Source organism: Aplidium turbinatum, chromosome 2 (genome assembly GCF_918807975.1).
Source record: "Aplidium turbinatum chromosome 2, kaAplTurb1.1, whole genome shotgun sequence".
NCBI classification, from domain to species: Eukaryota; Metazoa; Chordata; class Ascidiacea; order Aplousobranchia; family Polyclinidae; genus Aplidium; species Aplidium turbinatum.
The window spans coordinates 10,516,682-10,537,249 of record NC_137473.1 but is presented as its reverse complement, the minus strand read 5'-3'; the positions used below and the strand labels follow the sequence as shown (position 1 = coordinate 10,537,249).

Below are 20,568 nucleotides of genomic sequence, written 5' to 3'. Positions count from 1 at the left end.
GTGAAACCAATAATGATGAATTACCTGTCTTTGGTTTACAACAAAACAAAAAGCAAGATGGAAATAAATGGAGCCTTAACCAAACGAATCAACGTCAAGAAGGTCATTCGACAAGGATGCCCCTTCAGCATGCTCCACTTCATAATCTGTGCTGACGTGCTCACCCGTCGTATAGAGAAAAACCAACTTATCATCGCTTTTCGCTTTTCCAAGCTGACAATCAAAATACAACAATACGCGGACGACACCACATTCATAACAAGGGACATTCCATCTCTTCAAGAAATCAACATAGAACTAGCCTTGTACCAGACCATGTCTGGCCAGAAAGTGAACAGGGGAAAGACCCAGATCGTGGCGTCCAAACCTGATCTGGCCCATCAAGCTCAACAGCTCTTTCCTGAAGCTGCGATTTTGAATCTTTTTTGGTGCTGAAGATATTTCAACTGTTTTTAGCTAATTTGGGGTGGCTGATTTCGAAAATGCACTCAGTTTTTGTCCATCAGGTCTAGTTTTCTAGTTACGGTGATTCCACTGCATGACTGCACTTAGCCTATGCATAATTGCTCATGTGGAATATATTTATGAGTCAAATACATTGTCAAAAGGCACAAATCAATTTCAGCAAGCCAACAAAGAATTTAAAAACGTACATACAAACATAGGATTAATAGGTATGATAGTTTTTTATTCTTCACCTTGCTTAAGTGTCTGCCATAAACTTGCGCTTAAGAGATCTACGAGAGTGACCTGCAAAAGCATCATCGCGTTTAAAGACCAGCAATAGTCAGCTAGCATGGCAGCATCCCATCTCCCTTGATATTTGACTTCCATCTCATTAATGTCTTGATGAAATCGCCCCCTTGCTCGTCACTCAAATCGCCAAGATTATCAGGAAAGTATAGTCTAGATGATTGTGCAGAAAACGAAGTTTGATGCTCATGTTAACATCAATGTCCTGGAGTCTTCTGAGTTCTTCTGAGTTCTTCTGAGTTCTTCTGAGTTCTTCTAAGTTCTTCTGAGTTCTTCTGAGTAAGTTAGACACGAGCTCTTGGTAATTGGATGCCTTTTTATTTGCCAAAAAAATCTTAACAACTTTCACAAAAGCATCCCAGGCACTCAGTTTTTTTTTTCATTCATAGAAGATGGGAAGTTTGGATCATTGATTAATTTTCTGATTTGAGGCCCATCAAATATGCCGGCTTTTAACTTTTCAATTGTTAATCCTAGAAATTTTGTGCAAATATATCTGAAACAATTTCCATCTTTATCGAGTGCTTTTACAAATTGCTTCATTATACCCAACTTTACTACGTAAGTTATCATGAAGATGAAAAACCATTACTGTGCTTGCAACACCATCATTATTATTATATTAATGTGAAGAGGAGGTAACACAATTTTTGATCGTTCCACCAGAGAATGAGCTTACCGTACACATTTTTCTCGCCAGGAAGCATTTCACTTCTCATAGGCCAATGTATCTTTTTTTCAATGCTGATCTCTTGCCCTGCTGTCTCACAAACAGAGAAAACAAGGAAACTTTGCGTATCCACCTTGCATTCCAAGCAGAAATCCAATCATTTTCAAATCAACGCAAAGTCGTTCATATAAGTATGAAATTTTTTCAAAAACAAATTTGATTCATTATACTTTTCTTTGAGAGTTGTTGAATGTCCAAGTGGTACAGATCCATAAACATTTCCATTATGCAGTAAAACACATTTTAGACTTCGTTTACAGCTGTCAATAAAAAGTCGCCAATCTTGAGGATTATATTCTGCTACACCAAACTTTTTAAGAAGACCTTCCACATCGATACAATATACAATATCATTTTCCTGAGAAAAATAGGGCAAAAATTCGACATGGTGTTTCCGATAGAAAGTGATTACAGTACCTGGTTCTAATTTTTTTTTCTTTGAGTCTTGAAGCCAGTAACTCAGAAGGTTCCTTTGATAAATTTAAATCCCTCGCCAAGTCATTGAGTTCTCCCTGAGAAAAAAGTTGACAAGATAAAATAGCAGGAGGAAATTCGATTTCAGCAAGGGTGGAATCGCTGTCAGTGGAAGCTTGCTCGTCTTTGCTGTCAGAAAGTAAATCCAATTGTGGCAACCCTTCAAAATCAGGAACAAGAAGTTTTTCTCTGTGTAGCACTGGCCTGATTGCTGAAGATAGGTTTGGATATTGCAAGGAAGTCCTATTTTTCCTGTTTGTGCCTTTTATGTTTACTGCACAAAAATAGCAGTCGCTATTATGATCTGTTGGTTCACGCTACACCATTGGAATAGCAAACCTTAATCCTTTTCTTCTTTTGTTCGTCCATTTACGTAAATGTTCTTTGCAAGTTTTGCAAACAATGTGGAGAGCCCAAGACTTACATTGATCTCCCAACTTCACTTTAAAGTAAGCAAGATAAGCACGCTTTACAAAATCATCGATTGGTTTTCTGTTAGGCTCTATGGTGTGTAATCACCACAGATGTAGCAGAAAATATGTTTGTTATTGAGACAACGTCTTCTAGTTGTTTTAGCCATAATCGCGCTAGATCCTCCCCTCCCAAAAAAAAGCACCATTATGCTGTCTTGATTTGCACCTACTAGCATTTAACACAGAATACAATTGTCTTGGCATTGTCTGCTTTCATTGTTTATTTGGCCTAGTCTACAAGCTACTCCGCCTACTCCCTGACAGGCACATGGTCAAAATGATCATATGGAACTCATCCACAACAGGAGTTTTACCCTTACCACCGGAAGCGGAAAACCAAGTAGACTGCGGCGACTCAAAAACGGTGTCCCACAGGGATCAGTCTTGGCTCCCCTCCTTTTCAACGTCTATACGCATGACCTACCATCAACAACATCTGACAAATATGCATATGCTGATGACTTGGCATCTTGCACTCTGCGAAAGACTGGCAATCATTACAAACGACGTTGAGCCAAGACATGACGACCACATCTGGATACCTTCATCAATGGAAACTGAAGCTCAGCGAAAGTAAAACTGTGACGGCAGCCTTCCATCTCAACAACAGGGAGGCAAAACGTGACCTGAAATTGACAGTTAACGGCAAAATTCTGCCGCCCTGCCCAGAACCAACATACTTTGGGGTTACACTTGACAGGTCACTCACATACCGTCACCATTTACAGTCACTACGCAAAAAGCTGACATCTCGCGTCGCCCTGCTGAGACGTTTGGCAGGCACAACTTGGGGCGTAGGTGCTGACACCTTGCGCAGCACTGCAACCGAGGCTTTGGTTCACTCCACTGCTGAATACTGCGCCCCTGCCTGGTGCCGCCGCAGTGCCCACACCCGCCTCATCGACAGCCCAATCAACGACGCATTGCGAATTGTGACTGGATGCCTGCGCCCAACTCCAACACAGTATTTACCAATCCTTGCAGGCATCCAACCTACTGAGCTTCGCCGAAAGGGAGCCATTATACACTTGGCTCGCCGGGCGGGGGATCCTAACCACTTGCTCCATGCAAAACTCAACATCCCACCTCAGGAATCTCCCCGGCAACTAAAGTCAAGACACCCGTTTGTGCCAGCTGCTGTTGAATTGCTACAACCATTCAGCGATCATGCCATCAGCGCAGCACACTTCATGGAAGATACTTGGAATGCAGCGTGGTGCGCCACCGACACCAAACTACATGGTTTTATACCCCACCCGGTGGCGCGCCCCCCTGGTATGGACCTGCCTCGGCCGACTTGGGTCAAGCTCAACAGAATCCGAACCGGAGTCGGTCGCTTCCACTCCAACATGCACAAGTGGGGTCTGGCCCCCTCATCGGCCTGCGCGAATGCGGCGCGGAGGAACAAACTGCTGACCATTTCGTTCTCGAATGCCCCATCTACAAGGCACCAAATGGAACGCATGGTATAGCAACGCTAGACGAATGCTACACTCATCTGGCTCTCCACCACCTGCCCTGAAATTTGATCTAGTCTCAAACGAAAGAAAGATTGTTTATTTTAGAATGTAATGCAAGAGTAATAATAATGGTTGTAATCCCACAATGACAGCAATAAAACTATTGTATTTGTGCTACTTTGTAGGGTAATTGCTAAAAAGTCAAAATCACTGTAACTTAAAAAGTTGACCTGATGGAGAAAAACTGGTTGCATTTTCGGAATCAGCGCCCCAAAGTTAGTCTAAATCAGTTCAAAAACTGCCGGCACCAAAAATTGTGTCGGCCAATGTAACGAGTCAGGTAACAAATTATAAGAAGACACCTGTTAAGATGGTACTGCTAATTTGCATTCATCAAATGCTGGCATTTGCACAACAACCTAACCTCTTAGTGTAATTTATTAAGTTAAGAATCGATTTCGCTATAGTAATAGCATCTTCAGCTAGCACATGTAAAAAAAGAAAATTTGAAAAATACGTAAAACGAACAAATAAAGCAAACTCCGATGTTATCAACACGCATAAAAATTATATTTTAAATAGATGGTTACATAATATTAAAATCAAAACCTGCAAGCCTAAATCTTAACTGGTGTTCTCCCACGATTTCCAACAATATACTGGTGCAAAATTCAAGAAATACATTAACCTGATCATTTGTCTAGTAAATTACAACAGTTTAAGAAGGCGAATACAAAGAAAAAACGCAATTTAGTTTCAGTCCATTGCCGTAAGTTTATATCGATAAAGCGTCAATAAAGAATAAGTGTAAATGGGCATCCATCTAGTAAATTACAACAGTTCAACAAGACGAATACAAAGAAAAACGCAATTTAATTTCAGTCCTGTTAAGTAGACTATTGTATTGACTTTGAAACCTTCTGAGACGTCATGTTTGGACAGAATGTGCCTCAGGTACCCCTATCTGAGGTTAGACAAACTTATCTTTGGCTTTCTTGCATCTCACAGTTTTTGTTTGAAAACGTACGACCATGGCCACCTAAAGATACGGCCTGATTTGTTACATTTTGCAGAAATTTCCAGGTTTTTCTAACTTTGAACGAACGTTTAAATAAATTTTTCTAAAAATTAGATTTTTACGCTTTCTTTATTCTTTTCCCCAGATGACACAATAGGTTTTAACATCCTCACATGTTGAAAAACAAAGAAAATTTGATTTCAAGGATTTTAGTCAGACTGTTAATTTTCAATAACAGTCTGATTTTGCGTTTTTCAACTTACTTTTTCTCATTTGCTACTGCTTCCCCAAGGCAACAAAAAAGTTTTATGTCATTAGGAAACCGCAAAAAGTAAAAACATCTCAAAAAATGTCAGTCAAACACTAGCAGTAGCTGTTATCAAAATCTGCAAAATGTGACAAATCAGGCCGCATCTCCAGGTGGCCATGGTACGACTTAGAAAAGTCGTCTATTTAATGGCTCAGATTGACATTTAACATTTATTGTGCCGCAACGGATGTTGTTTCATTTCCTTTGATGCGTCATTTGTTGTTACTTCAAATTTCGTGACATGATAAGATTTGTGTACAACCAGACGAGCATATGTGTCAAAGCAGGAAAAGACAATTAACAACTCCGCCAATAATTACGTTAGTTGATGTTATTACATCTGAATGTGGAAGATCCCGCATGCTGATGGCTAGACAACACTACGTCGGGCCAAAGCACACACTATATAAGTGGAGTGGCAAGATTGAAAGTTGTTTTATGGATGAAACAAATGAAGTAGAGGACGATTGCAGCTTGTAATATATTTCAAATGATGAACGGATATTATTTTTAATTAACTTGATTAACCAGCAGTGTCCTAAACACCATAACAAATTTATGGCCGTTCAATCGCTGAAATGCTTCACAATCTCAATCCGTAAAACTGTTGACAGGATCGCTTTTTGTAGTATGCATTTATCCTAAGACGTGCTCATTTTGAAATAAAAAGTTTAAAAATTATAAGTATTCTAGTAACAGATTTTCATATGCTGGAATGCTAAAAAAAAAATATTCTCTACAGAAATTGAAGTTTTACAAATTTTGGTTAAAATGATCCTGTGACTTATCAAAACACGTTCAAGTGGTATCAAATCAATTCAAATAAAGCAGTAGCATGTTTTTGAATATATTTTTTCAAATCTTTGTCTTACTGAGATTGATACTTTTCAATTTAACAAAAAGTTGACATTGTGAGAATGCATTATTAAATAATTATTGTTTAGCCTAATTGAGAGATGGCTTGTTTAAAAATTTTGTAAGGCAGCTAGGCCTACTACGAAAAAAAGTTTAGAATTTAAAATAAGAGCTTGTCCTTACAACAAACCGTGAATTTTAAAGCCGTTCATGTTAATGTTTTTTTAATGCTTGCCTAAATTGTTTTGCTAATTTTTCTCAATTGCTTTAACGTTTTACAGTAAGTTATGCAACAAATAGTTGTGATATTTTCAATTTCATTTTTTTATTTTCAACCATCAAAGAAAAAAACTATTAGGCTACTTATCATAACATAGCGGGGAGTAGAGGTTAAGAAAAAGGTAAAAGCGACAAAACTTGAAAGTTAAATCGTGCTCGAGACCAAAGTAATTTAATAAATAGAAGAATTTGGAAGGGTTGCAACATCTTGATTTTAGCTTAAGATAATAATACTTATAAAATCACGTTGGCATTATCTGGATTTTTTTACTTTCCAGATTTGAACGTTTAATTGGGAACTTTCTATTTGGTTTCTCTTTTGGTAGCCTACCCTAAAACTGCCGAAAAATTTGCAGCTGCTTTGGGAAACTCCAACCCTAGCTAAAGTTGTAATCAAGCTCTTGTTAATTCAGAATTAGATAAAAACCTCATATTGTCAAAAGTGAAAAAAGCAGCTTGCTTTGTGATAGCAATAAAGCTTGAATTGCAATAAACATTTCCAAGAATTTGCATAGCCTAATTTGTTATCGTTTGAAGCAAAAAGTATATCATAAATGTAAGTTTGAAATCATCCTTGATGATACTTGCAGCTTTTTTTTACTCAAGTTCATAATTTTTTCAGGTATAGAATACTCGCAGGTAATAGTTTAGAATTGGATTATGGAGAAGCAAATTAATTTGCTGACGATTCTTCTATTGACTGTTTTATCCTGCAATTTCAGCAGCGGACAAGGTAAAGTAACAATTGCTACTTTGCGTTGTACCGTAGGGTTGTGACATGTCACTCTTAGCTACAGTGCTACACAATTGTTTTCAATCAGTAGATAAAAAGCGCTTCAACTAATATTGACTATGATTCAGCTCACGCTTTAAAACTCAGCCGGCTAGACCGCTAGAGTAACCACGTAAAACCTCAATTGTAACCAGCAAAATAACAAGTGACATTAAAAATACATTTTTTTACCAAATAAGTTCAAAGTTTGTCAGTTTAGATTTATACTGGGCAAAGATACAACAAAGGGCAAATTGAAAAAGTTTTTGTCCTTGAAGATAGATGTATTTATTAGTTTGGGTCGACGAAAAGTGTGATGCTGTTTATATATCAAAATAAACAAAAATATTTCAATTTTCTGAAAGTCACGCACTTCAAAGTCACGCCTCTTAAACCTTCCTATTACGATTTTGACTTTTACCCATTCTGGAAACCAAGTTTTGTTACTTTCTAAATAGCTCTTTATATCTTTACAGATGAGCTACTGTATATACAGTAAGGTATAGTTGCATGTAGGCCTATAATAAGTTATACAACTATACCTTACTGTAGTAAGATACTCCTGCGTTGTAGTAAATATAAGTTGCTTAGTAACTTAATGAAACTATACTGGAAAGTATGTATAAAATTAACTTTTAATCTAGTTAGTTAAGAATAACTCACAAAATATTTCTTTAGAAACATCAAATTCTGGAGAAGTGAAAACACTGTAAGACATTTTTGAAAAGGAACTTAAATCATTACCACACTTCTTCGAATGTCACAGCTTTGGCATAGAGTTTGCTTTGCTATACCACAGACAAAACTGAGTAGCGTTAATGGGTTTAACGCTTTTCTCTCTTTGTTCACGCAAAAAATACAGACATGACATAAATACAATAAACTTCAAGGGTACACTCCCAAACAGAACTATCATTTGTTTTTAGTAATAGTGATAGTCAAACTAAAAATTGAACTTCTGATTGTAACTTTCCTTTTTATATGTTGACCTACACAACAGACGTGAACTAAGGTATTCCTGATGAGTACACATTGTTGTGTTGAAAACGCTTGAAAGTTCATCTTATTTACGTTTTGTCGGTATAGTTTTTTAGCATGAACAAATTAGAAAACACTCCAAATCCATTGACGTGTTCAGTTTTATGCTTAGCCTTTTTCGCATGCGTTTGTTGCTTATCTAACAACATTAACTTGTTGTATTTGTCAAATCATTATGGGTTTTCTAAAGGGCCAACTTCTTCCACCGGTTGTCCGCTGGTACCATCGATTCCCATTCCTCTTCCAGGATCACCCCCTTCTTGCAGGTTGGAGTGCACTCCTCCTTGTTTGAATGGAGAAATTTGCTGTCCAGGAGGAATTCCATGCGCATATTACTGCTACCGGCGTCCATCCGGTATAAACATTATTTTAGTGATCACCCTGTTGAAATTGTAGTAGCCTACAAATGATATACGTAAGGAATCTGTAAAATAATATTATTGTTGCTATGTCTAGAGTTGCTAGTCACTATAGTTGCTAGTCACTATTTTTGAAGCACCGGCATTTGGTGAATGACTTTGTAGATTAAAATTTGTGCTGTATTGGCATAAGCATCGACTTGCACTTAACCTAGGCCTACAGTCTTTTACTAGCTTATTTTTCACAAACCATTCCTCTCATGAAAAAATATTTTTGAATAATGTAAAATCATTCGTGTATCGTATTATCTTTAACTTACTTATATTTCATAGTACCGCCTCAAAAGACCTGTCCTAGGCTGAGTAGATCAATAATCGCTGCTTGCTCAAACGGAAGACGTGTTGGATCGAGATGTACACAACGTTGCATGCCGGGGTATAGATTGTCCAGGACATCCAGAACAATTACATGCAGACCTAATGGGCAGTGGACAAACACTCATCCCCGACTTGCTAGATGCGTTAGAAGTACAGTACATAGGTTACTTCTGTGAACTTGATAGTGCAGTAGAGCTGAAGGTACATGCAATATCAATAAATAGGAACCGCTAGCACGATGACAGTAGCCTACATTCTTTTGCTTCTTCCAGCAGTCTGTTGCGATATATCTATTCTTTGCAATAAAATCAAATATAGTTATTACTATCTAAACCCTTGACAGCCTGTATCACTTAAAGGAGGATCATCAGAAGGTCCTTATTCAAATAGAATTTTATTCTTTGTAATATATATTACTTTTATACGGTAATCAAACGAAACGCAAAATTAAATCATTATTATTATTGTTATGTTTATTGTTGGTACAAATGCAGGATTTAATGGATAAAATTTAGATTTGATTTACTTTATATAAACATCAGTGGATTATTTGAAGAAGTGAGTTTTAAGATATTGAAGAATACGTAGTCGGATACTTTTGATCTCTTTAAAACCCTTGTCCTCTTATTAGCTTTTAGCATTTTTATCAATTTTAGATCTTTTCATCTATGAAAGCATTTAGCCACTGTAGCATGTAGCCTTCCTCGTATATTTGCGTAAGCCGCTTAGTAGCACTTTTGTTTCGTCATAAAAATTAGAGATTAGGATACAAAGCATGAAAGCTTTAAGTAAACAAATAGGCTTTAAGTTTTGAGACATTTGACATCACGTGGTAAAAGACTTCTGTGAAATGAATTCCGTCTATTTAATCTTTTTTTTTAATATTTCAGTCTCATGTTGATCTTTAAAGTACGAATTAAAATACCTTAAAGAAAACATGAGTTTCAGCTTTGTGACCACACCCGTAATATCTTAACCTTATTATCAATACAGTAACTGTGAGACGTTTATGTCCAACGCTTCCGGATACATTTGTGTCAAAATGCACAAGAGGAAGGATTCCTGGATCCACCTGTAAGATCAGTTGTCCTGAACATTATGAGCTAAAAGGAGCCAACACACTTTCTTGTCGCCCTCATAGGAAATGGAACATTAACCCAGCAAGCATTCAATGTGTGAAAAGTAAGCTTGTCAATTTGCTTGCATTGAAGAGGAAACTTAACTATTGTAAAAGGTCAAGTTTCTCAAGAAGTCTTTTTAAAATATCTTTAGGCTACTAGACTACTTGTCACAAAATGGTAAAATATGTAAATATCAAAGAAACAGCGACGATAAAACTAATTTTCTGTCAAGGAACAAAAAACATTAGCCTACTTATGGTAACATTTAAGAGAGGTGCGTTCATTTTAAATTTTTTTTTTTCGTTCATTTTAAAAGCTTGAGACTCTTACGAAACAAATGCAACAATTTTAAGGGGCTTTCTATTTATATACATTCTATTTGCTGCATGTTTGTGGATAAGAAGAAACAGTTTCGCTTGGTTATCAACAGACTAGTGTAGAAAATACAAAAAGTATTACATTTGGTATTTAAATAGAATCATTCTTTTTAACAAACAATCTAATAACTTTTTCTGTAAAACAGTATAATCATGAAACACTGAATAAGATTACAGTCCTGGATTACAATTAATTTTGTTACACGTTATATATAATTACATATTACAGATTACAGTATAATAGTCAAGTCTTGTGAACTGTAAGCCTATAGGCTTCAAAGCATTACATTCCAGTGCAAGGCATTAAGTCCGCCCCGATAGATCGTTTGGTAAAGCGCCTGACTTTTTGCAAGAAGAAACCGCAACATCAAATAGCGTTGGTTCAGCTTTCGGGTGTGCTCTTGAGCAACGGATTTTAATGACTGCCATCAAGACCATTGTAAGATAGCTTTGCTGCTCTCCATTCAGCGGCACCTAGAAGTAGAATAATCCACAGATATTAAGCCAAAACTTTACTCTGAAAATTTAGCTGACCATGCCTGCGTCAATGACAAAACCTTTGAGGATAAAGGTTCCCTCAATAAGTTGTCATTTGTTAGTTCTAGAATAAATATAACACAATTTTTTCTTTTGCTTTATATGCAGTTGACCCGAGATGTCCACCAAGGAGACTTGCAGCCGTTAGTTGTCCAGTCCAACCAAGTCCTGATACACCTGAATGTCCTGCCAGTTGCACTGGTAACCAAATTTGTTGCCCTATAGGATGCTCCGGATTTAGTTGCACTCCTATTCCGCCGAGTAAGTTGATATATATGGAAAGAAAATATGCAATTGACATTTTTTAAAAGTAACACAATAAAGACAAATAGGAGCATTCAGGCCCTATGACGTCATACTGGAGTTTCAACATAGTTTGTGACCATCAATGCATAACTATGTTGTCTTGAACGGGATTGGAACTTCCAACTTGATTGGGTTTTGGATGTCCTTAACTGGGAATCGAACCTCGTCGAGATTGTACTAGTATGTCTCTCTTAACCACTCACCCATGTCTCAAGACAATGAAGCTATTGTTAACTTTAGTCTTTATTGCATTCAACGCATGGGAAGATACCTGGATTTCGATAATCATTTTAACATAACCAACTTCTGTATGAGCCAGTAAAACTTCGAACCAATCAACCAGTCAGAAGTACAGGTACAATAGCGTTTCAACCAATCAAAAATTGGAGGAGGAACAGAGAAAAACGTAAACAGTTTTGATAGAAAGTAAATTAAGTGAACGTTCCGCCGTAGCCAGCGTGGCATAGAGGGTTAGGGCTAGGGAATGCATTTTGATTGCATTCCCTTGGGCTCGATTTCCACCCCTGTCATAACTCTTTTTTCTATTGTAATTTCCAAACAAAATTCAAAGCACAGATCAACCCTCTGGCTGAGTGCTAGAATGATCACAATTGGACGATAGCCATTTAAACATGTTTAGATTGGTTGACGATGTCATTGGGTCTTATTGAACATTCACATGTTAAAGTGGCTACCCTGGAGTTCCAATTAAATAAGAATATAATTCAAACGTTACCGCTTATTTTTAGCAAATTGTCGCTTAAATAAGCAATTAATAGCTGGTGATTAAGCATCCTTAAAAATGAAGAAATGCTGTTTTGTTGATAGGTTGTCCAGCTGATCAACCACAAGCTGACTGTCGTGGCCTTCCATGCGATTCAGATTCGTGCCCTCGATTTCCGCAAGCTTTTTGCTTTGACAGCGGCTGCGGAGGGTGCACTGGAATATTCACAACAAGCGAAATCGGTGTCATTCCTCGTTTTGCCTGTGATTTAGGAAGTGAGTAATTTTTATTAAACAGTGTCACAATAAACTAGCTGAAAGCTTTTGTTTTCCATCGTCCATCGCTTTGTTGTGGAATTTGGGATAGTGGCATACTTTTCTCGTTGTATCGCGCGAGAGAAGAGGTTCTTGACAAAATATGTTGAGTTCCTGTCAAAATATGTCAGTGAAAGGCGGTTTAATGTATACAGTTGGCTGCAAAAATCAAACTAGTTTTTGTGGTCATTGAATTTAAAAATTGCAATGAATTAGATAATTTCTTACGGTATGAATTTTCTCATTATCCAAAAAGCACCAATATTACTACTAATAAGGATTATTGTTGTTATTATTAATGTACAATTAATTTGCAAAGAACAAAATTTGCAAAGCTTTGAGAAAACGCATAGAAGTAAACTTGATTCAATTATACAATTCAAGTTTGCAGATTCACTAATAACTTTTAATAATCAACTTATTGTATTCCCAAAATGTGAGAAATATAATGGCAATCAACTAAGGACAAAGACAACAAGCTTTCAACACCCCGATGATAATATGATCACTATATAATAATAAGATTCCACCATTCAAGGTGTACCCTTTTATTTCCAGGTAAATGGCCTGACTGCCTAAAAGGGAAAAAATGTCCACCAAGACTTGGATTAAGATGCAGAATAGGCTGTCGCGGATATTCTAACAAACGTTGCGTTTACAATTGCAATTGTAAAATTGTGTACCTTGATAAAACAACAGGAAAAACTATCACCAGGGATCAGTGCCGACGACGTCGCCCCCCAGGCAAGTAACTCATCAAAGAAATTCTAAGTCTTAGTGTATAGTCTGCTCAGTTATGTCTCTATGTGACTGAGCTGACACTGTCTGCTTCGTGAAGCACTGAGAGCAACGTATACTTGCGAATCTGCGATGGATACAGCGTTATACATAAGAACACAATATTATTACTACTACTATTAATGTTATTATTATTAGTGCTATTGTTACTGTGTTATTAGTACTATTGTTGTTAGTAGGCCTACTGTATTTAGCCAAAATTATTATTATTATCTTTATTATTCTAGTCTGAAGGTATAACGTTTGTTTATTTCAACTGGTTAGCTAAAGAGTTTTGTTGAAACACTTACTCGCACCGCTCTTAAAAATTAATCAAGATGGTGGCATTCAGACGTCATAAAGCTGATTCGTTTTTTTTCATTTTGTACTTTTGTTGTTATTTTCTCTCTGCAGTGCAACAGATAAAACACATAAAGCAATTGCAAAAATAAATAAGACTTACCAAGTTCCAAATTAAACTTCTTTGATAAAAAATAAATGGATCTAATTGCGCTGAAGTCACAAAAACATTCTTGAACTACGTTGTATATGACTGCATTGGTTCAAATGTTTGCCTAATTAGTTAGTGCGTTGTGTAACACTTGTGGCTGTCTACTTCTGATAGTCAAGCATTGGACTGGTATACCGTGAGCTTAAGACGTCACCCTTTTCCATCAATGTCAACGATGAATGGCGTAACTCGACAAGCTAGTATGATTAAAACTGACACTAAAGCGCTGCATTTAAAGCAATAAAGAACAATCTAATCACCTATTTTTCCTCTTATTTTAGTCTTAATTTTACTTTACGTCATTTATTGAAATGGCAATAATTTATGATTTTAATGTCAAGGTATAGATCTGGTAAAAACAAACGTCTATGATAACGAATGGATCTTTTAATTTTTGTGTAGTTCCTCCTCCAAAGGTCCATCCTTCCTGCCCTCCTGTTGCAAAACCTTTGCCAGGCTCTTGTCCTAAAACAAATTCGCCACCGCAGTGCCCAAGAAGATGTCCTACGGGCCAGATTTGTTGTGCCAGACGATGTGGAGGAACTGGATGCATTCGAAGAAATATACGTAAGATCATTAACTCCAAATGCATTTGTCATAAAAAAGACACGTAAGACGTTTTCAACTTCCTCTTCACATATTTAATCTACAAAAAATAAATGTTTTTTAATTCTTATATGGAGCTAATAAATTAAACAAACTGAATAGGGCTTTTCAAATCTATCTTATCTTCGTTAAAATAAGACAAACAACCACGCTTAAATTCACAAAGCTTGCAGTTGAACAGAACACTTTCAACCAGGCCTTTTTCGGTTCGGAACTTAGCAAACGAAATAGTTTGCTGGGACACTATTGGATGGGTGAGAGGAGCTCGAACTGTCAAACTTGATAAAAGATTTAACAAGCATGTAAAATTTCCTGACTGAAAATGTTTAAACAGGTTTTCAGTCCAAATAAATGTTCTTATTCATATCATATCATCAACGCTACATTTACCAACACCAATCCATCAACATGTCCGCCACTACAAACATGTTGCCGAACCGCCAATTGGCCAAGTCAAGCAAGCTGTTTTTGACTTATTTTTCCAACATGAAAGCCTTTACTGTTTATGAATGATAATGCTGCATTACTAACAACCAATCACGACATTGTTTGTGCCCGGCTAGCAAAAACTGTCATTTTTACATCGTTTCAACGTCGCCAGACGTTGAAATCGTGTACAAAAGAAAACTTTTGCTGACTAGATAGATGTAGCCCACAGAAATTAGTATGGAATTCGATGCAATATGTAGCCTGCAATTTTTCACATACAAAGATTATTTTTTTCTCTTGTGAGCTAGAAATTGTATTCGAATTTACTCCTCTTTCATTTCATACCTGTTTATATTAGTAGCCTTTTTGTTATTGTGTTCCACCACAGCAGTCCGGCTCTTTCCTCTTGAAAGATGTTTAGCATTACCATTCGGATAAATTTGTCACCACAAATCATGCAGTGGTGCTCATTCATGGTACGCAGCCGAACAAATTTAAAGAACATCTCTCGCTCTGGAGATATCATAACTGAAGCGAAAATTTCACGTTATCAATTTTTCTGCATAAGTGGTTAAAGATTCACATTGTGTAAAGCTACCTGGTTAAAGTTTTATAAGAAGTTTGTCAGACTATTTAAATTTTTTCTTATTTTTATTTGCACCATCCAATAGGTCCATGATTCACAACACAACACGCAAAACAAAACAATAAAAAGAATACAATGACGCAGCAAAGCGAGAATGCTTTTATAAAAAATTGTCTTGGAAGAAACTGCGAATGACACCTTTAGTATATAGGACGCTTTGACAAAAGCATCGTAATTGCAAATGCATTGATGTGACGTTTTTAACTTTGCACATTTTTTTCCAAATTTAAATAAATACCTTTTTGTCTTCCAGCTGTTCCTCCTAATCTTCCTCATCCTCTTTGTCGTACTTTGTCATTACCTCCACCAGGTTCTTGCCCTCCAGAAGCATCAACCAGTTGTCCACCAACATGTCCGCGTCTACAAATATGTTGCCGAACCGCTTGTGGAACCCGATGTGTAGGTAGGTGAATATGAGCAGGAACAGCAGTGATGCTTGAAATGTTTTTGACAAAAACATACAAATAAATTTATTTTATAATAATTTCGAGAATGATACTGAACAGGAACAAGAGTTTTGCATTTTTCGCTAAAAATATTGCTTCCAATTTAAAGAAAAACAATTGTAAGAGCATGTCACAGTCAAAACGCGTAGACTAGCAAAAGTGAATTTTCATTGTCTGCGGATATCCTACAACACAATCGACAGCATGACGTAACAGAAGGCTGTCCAACCATGAAATCTTCTCGGCTTCAGGTCGTTATTTTGTTGTATTCATTGTTGCGTCCGATGGTTAAAGATTTAGTGGATGGGAGGATAGTTGGTAGGAGTTTAACGTATTCTACTGTGTCAAGCAGTAACGTTATTATGCGTGACATATGGCATTGGTAGGACAATTTTCTTTATAAACTCAATTGATTGTAGTCAAGATCCTTCTTGCACTCAGTTCAGTTACAGAAGAAAATATATGATCGAGATGAGTGACTGATTTTTTTTTATCTTCTAGCTATTCCTCCTCCAAACCGGCCTAATCCTCTTTGTCCTGTTGTTCTACCATCAAAACCTGGTTCTTGTCTCCCAGGAGAAGCGCAACCAAAGTGTCCTTCAAGATGTCCACCATTAGAAATATGTTGCCCAACGCAATGTGGTGGTACTCGCTGCATTCGGAGGACATGTAAGAGCTGTGCTTTAACGTTTATTGACAAAAGATTTTAAAAAATGCTATGTCTTCAAGAATATTACCGAATTGAAACATGCTTTTTCACTTCTTATCAACTAGTATTGTTGATTGTTAAAAAAGACACAGTGGTGGTAAGTGTAAGTGGTAAGTGTACTTTAAAGTAAGAAAAGAGCTCCCATTTTCATCTATTACCTACAAGCTACGGATCTAACACAACAAACAGCCGGAAGACTGTTCAACATTTAACTTATTTTCTTATTTTATAGTTAGGCCTACTCCTCCTCCATTCGGTCTCCATCCTTCTTGCCCAGCTGTTTTGCCACCTCGTCCTGGTTCTTGTTCTTCAGGACCACAACCTCAGTGTCCTTTAAGATGTCCACCACCACAAATATGTTGCCGAACGTCATGTGGAGGATCCCAATGTGTCCTGATCAAATTGAGTATGAGTGATTGCTGAGCCTGAATTTTTTAGAAACAAACAATAGTTTTTATTGTTTGTTATTAACTTTTTTATTATTATATTATTAATATTATTATATTATTATTATTATTATATTATTATTATTATTATTATATTATTAATATTATTATATTATTATTATTATTATATTATTATTATATTATTATTATATTATTATTATATTATTATTATTATTATTATATTATTAATATTATTATATTATTATTATTATTATTCTTTATTATTATATTTAACTTCAACTTCTTAACTTTTTATTCTTTATTTGTATATTTTAGTTTTAATTGTTCCCACACTCATAAAGTTTAACTATCTTTTTGATAGGCTACAGTTCCAACATAACAAGTGACAGGATGTTTTGACTGTTCACCCTCGATAAGACAGTGGTTATCACAAATTAAAAATTCAGCGACAACATTTGAAAACTTTTCCTGAATAATGGAGGTTATTTTTATTTTACTGTCGACACGTTTTGGTAACTTATTCTTTCCTGCACAACGCAGGAGAGTCAAATATCTCTTAGTTAGCTTTGCCGGGCAGCTACAGTTTGTGACACGCATAACGTTCCTGCATAACATGCAATGAATGATAACACAATTCTAATCCAAATGATTTGTTTAATCTTTGCTCCAACAAATAAGCAGTAGCACTATTTTTTTTTTAATTGCTTAACTTCACTAAGTTAGTGGGAATTTTACAACACAAAAGTGCATTTTGTTGTGTTTTTTAGGCTACTCAAATAGGCTAGTTCTATAGTGTTTCAGATCTGTTTATATTTTTAAATTTTGCGTGATTCGGTGTTTAGAACAATAAATTTTACCTTTTAATGATTTTAATTTGCATAAATTTTGAATGGGCAGCCATGCATATCTTTTTTTTAATTTTTTAGATCCGCGTTGTCCTCCAATTGGAACACCTTTGCCTGGTTCCTGTCCTAAGCAAGGAAAGAATTCAAAGTGTCCCAAACGATGCCCACCAAGACAAACTTGTTGCCCGGTGGCTTGCGGAGGCCACCGATGTGTCGACACAAGATTAAGTACGAACGCCAGCTGACCTATCTATGAGCCCTTTGTTACGTTAAGCCAATCTTTGCTTTATGTTCACTTTTATTGTGAACTGTTGTTACGTTTATCTAATCCACAAGAGTTTTTACAACTTTTTAAAAATAAGTTTAATTACTTAAACCACAGTGTTTCAAGTGGACAAATCCATAGATTTAAATTTCTTAACGTTCTTGAAGTATTTAAAGTCGAGCAACATTAGGTTATTCAATTCCTTTTAAGTGCTTTTTGCTTTGTTGCTAAAAACAACATTCGCACTTAGAATTTATTAAGACGAGTTTTGACGTTTAGCTGTTGGCACTTTATCGTTATTAATGTTATTCTCATATTATTATCATCAACTGTCTATCGATGTGTTATTAATAAGGCGATTCTTTTGTAACCTAAAAATCTCAAAAAAGTAACTTTAATTTTGCGAAAAAGTAACTATAAAGTAACTTTATTCAACGAACACAAGAAAGCGAAAGAAAACACAGTAATTCAACATAAAAAAGCATCTTGATTAGTTTCAATTTGTACTAAAGTCATAATTACACATTCAAATTACACATATGTAATGTTTTGCATTCCCTGGAAGGAAGTTTCTGTCAATCAAACACTTTAGCTGTTGCAGGGAAAACAATTCGTTATAGTTAACACAATTTGTTTCATTGAAAAAATTACTTTACGAAATTTCAGGAATACACGCGATACGAACAAGCATGGGCTCGTGCAAATCTAAAATCCGTACCATAGTAGAAGATATATTAAAAGTCTTTCCATTACATAGAATGTAAATTCATCTCTCCAGTAGCGATGAAAGATAAATAAATAGAGGAGGTAGGCAAAAAAGTATGCAAAATAAAGTGACCTAACAAATAAAAAGTAACCTAAAAACACAAAAAGTGACTTCTGGTAACTTTATCACTTCTCAAATATTGACCCCACGACCATGAAATTTTGGTTCTACATTTCTTTTGTTAATTGGTACAACCAAAAAAAAGTAAGTTTAGTGACCAAAAATCGCCCTAGTTATTAGTAAATTTTTTTCACCTTGTTGATTCAGTGTTGTTTTTATTTAAACGTTTCTTTTTAGTTTCATTTGTTAAATGCAAATAAAGTGCTTTTTTCTTGATAACACGCAGCTCCTCCTCCACGGCCTATTGATATCTCTTGCCCCATCATTCGAAGATCCCCTACTGAGACTTGTTCACCTCCAGAGCTGCTGCAGCAGTGCCCTTCTACATGTCCACCTGGTCAAATTTGTTGTCGCACACGATGTGGAGGCACCCACTGCATTCCTAGACCAAGTATGAGGGTTAATTGCACGCAGTTAATTTATTTACAATTTAAGATGTAGGCACACAATTGTTGATTATACTTTCTAGCTGAAATTAAAATGCGGTTATGTGTGGCCAAGTCAAACAAGCGTTTTCCCCATGCTTGCAGGGACTTTTCATCCGTCATCCAAAAGAATGAAGAATGAAGATGTTTTGCAGCTTTTTCGTTTCCATTTACTGTAAATCAGATCATCAGATAGACTCATGGATATATGTTGATTACTTACTCTTCTTCTCTTGTATAACCTATTACCATTAGATATGAAGACAGTGAGTGGATGGAATAACTCCACGGCAACAACACTTCAACAATCCGAAACTTCACTCTATTAATCTCTATCTGGCTTTGCGTCAGTGCTTTAAAGCCTCTACAAGTATGCGAAGCTGCCAGAAATAACCTATCAGAGGCTTAGTCAGTCCGAGTATAAAAAATCAAAACCAACCAACTCCCGTCTGTTAGCCACTGCCCGATGTCTTTTTAAATGGAGACCAAGCCATCTTTATGAGTCTTTGCCTAACAACAAAGCAAAATATATGCATCAAAACGATTAACACCTGTAAACAGGCGGTTATGCCTTGATGGGGCAAGTCTGGAGAAGCCCTGACCCAACTGGGTCTCAAATGAAGATTCGATCACTTGAGAGATGTCCTCCCTGACAATATTTCACATCGTGTCGTATCATATCGCTGTTTGCTAGAACGTCCACTTGAGACAGCCAGAAAATCCTTTCCCGCTTGTAAAAATGGCGCGTATAGTATTATACTATATGTATGCATGAACTACTACATTTACTGATATCAACCAATAAGATATTTCTAAACAAAATCCTGCTTGTGAGGTTTCGTTGCACAAAATGATTCACCTAATTTTCTGTTCATTAAATTAGTCTATTGTCTAACCAACATTTGATTTTTCAACAGGACCTTAATCAGCAAAATTAGGACGAAGATTCTCCACCGCAACAAACTACGACGTTGTGCTGCAAAAACGTATATTCTACAACCCAGCAGCTTGCTTTCCATAGCAGTGTTTCTTTATCAAAGTTTATATTGCGCTACTTGTGGTTTAACACTTCAAAACTAAAAAATATAATCAATACACATTCAAACAAAAACCAAGATTTCAAATGTCAGCTTGAGAAGAGAAGATTATTATTATAATTTGTGCTGGCCGAAGAGATTTTATGAATTTACGAATGGTTAGGATACCAATAATTACCGTCAGTAAATACAGTAATTACAACTACAGTGCAATTTTTACCACTCCATTGTTTTGCTCAATATATTTATTCTATACTTAGCAACGCTTTAACGAGCAAAAACTTCACTATCAATCTCGGTA

At 36.2% G+C, this 20,568-nt stretch overlaps 1 protein-coding gene across 1 annotated transcript; it reads left to right on the top strand.

Annotated features, from left to right (window-relative positions):
* Window positions 1-6,978: 6,978 nt before the first annotated feature.
* LOC145765549 (uncharacterized) lies at window positions 6,979-20,334 on the top strand. The gene is made up of 14 exons (XM_082577385.1): window positions 6,979-7,085; window positions 8,353-8,517; window positions 8,855-9,049; window positions 9,893-10,081; window positions 11,043-11,195; window positions 12,069-12,239; window positions 12,837-13,022; window positions 13,969-14,133; window positions 15,501-15,650; window positions 16,195-16,362; window positions 16,635-16,808; window positions 17,736-17,882; window positions 19,032-19,196; window positions 20,148-20,334. The coding sequence occupies exons 1-14, from the start codon at window positions 7,013-7,015 to the stop codon at window positions 20,153-20,155; spliced, it is 2,109 nt and encodes a 702-aa protein (XP_082433511.1). The 5' UTR covers window positions 6,979-7,012; the 3' UTR covers window positions 20,156-20,334.
* Window positions 20,335-20,568: the final 234 nt, after the last annotated feature.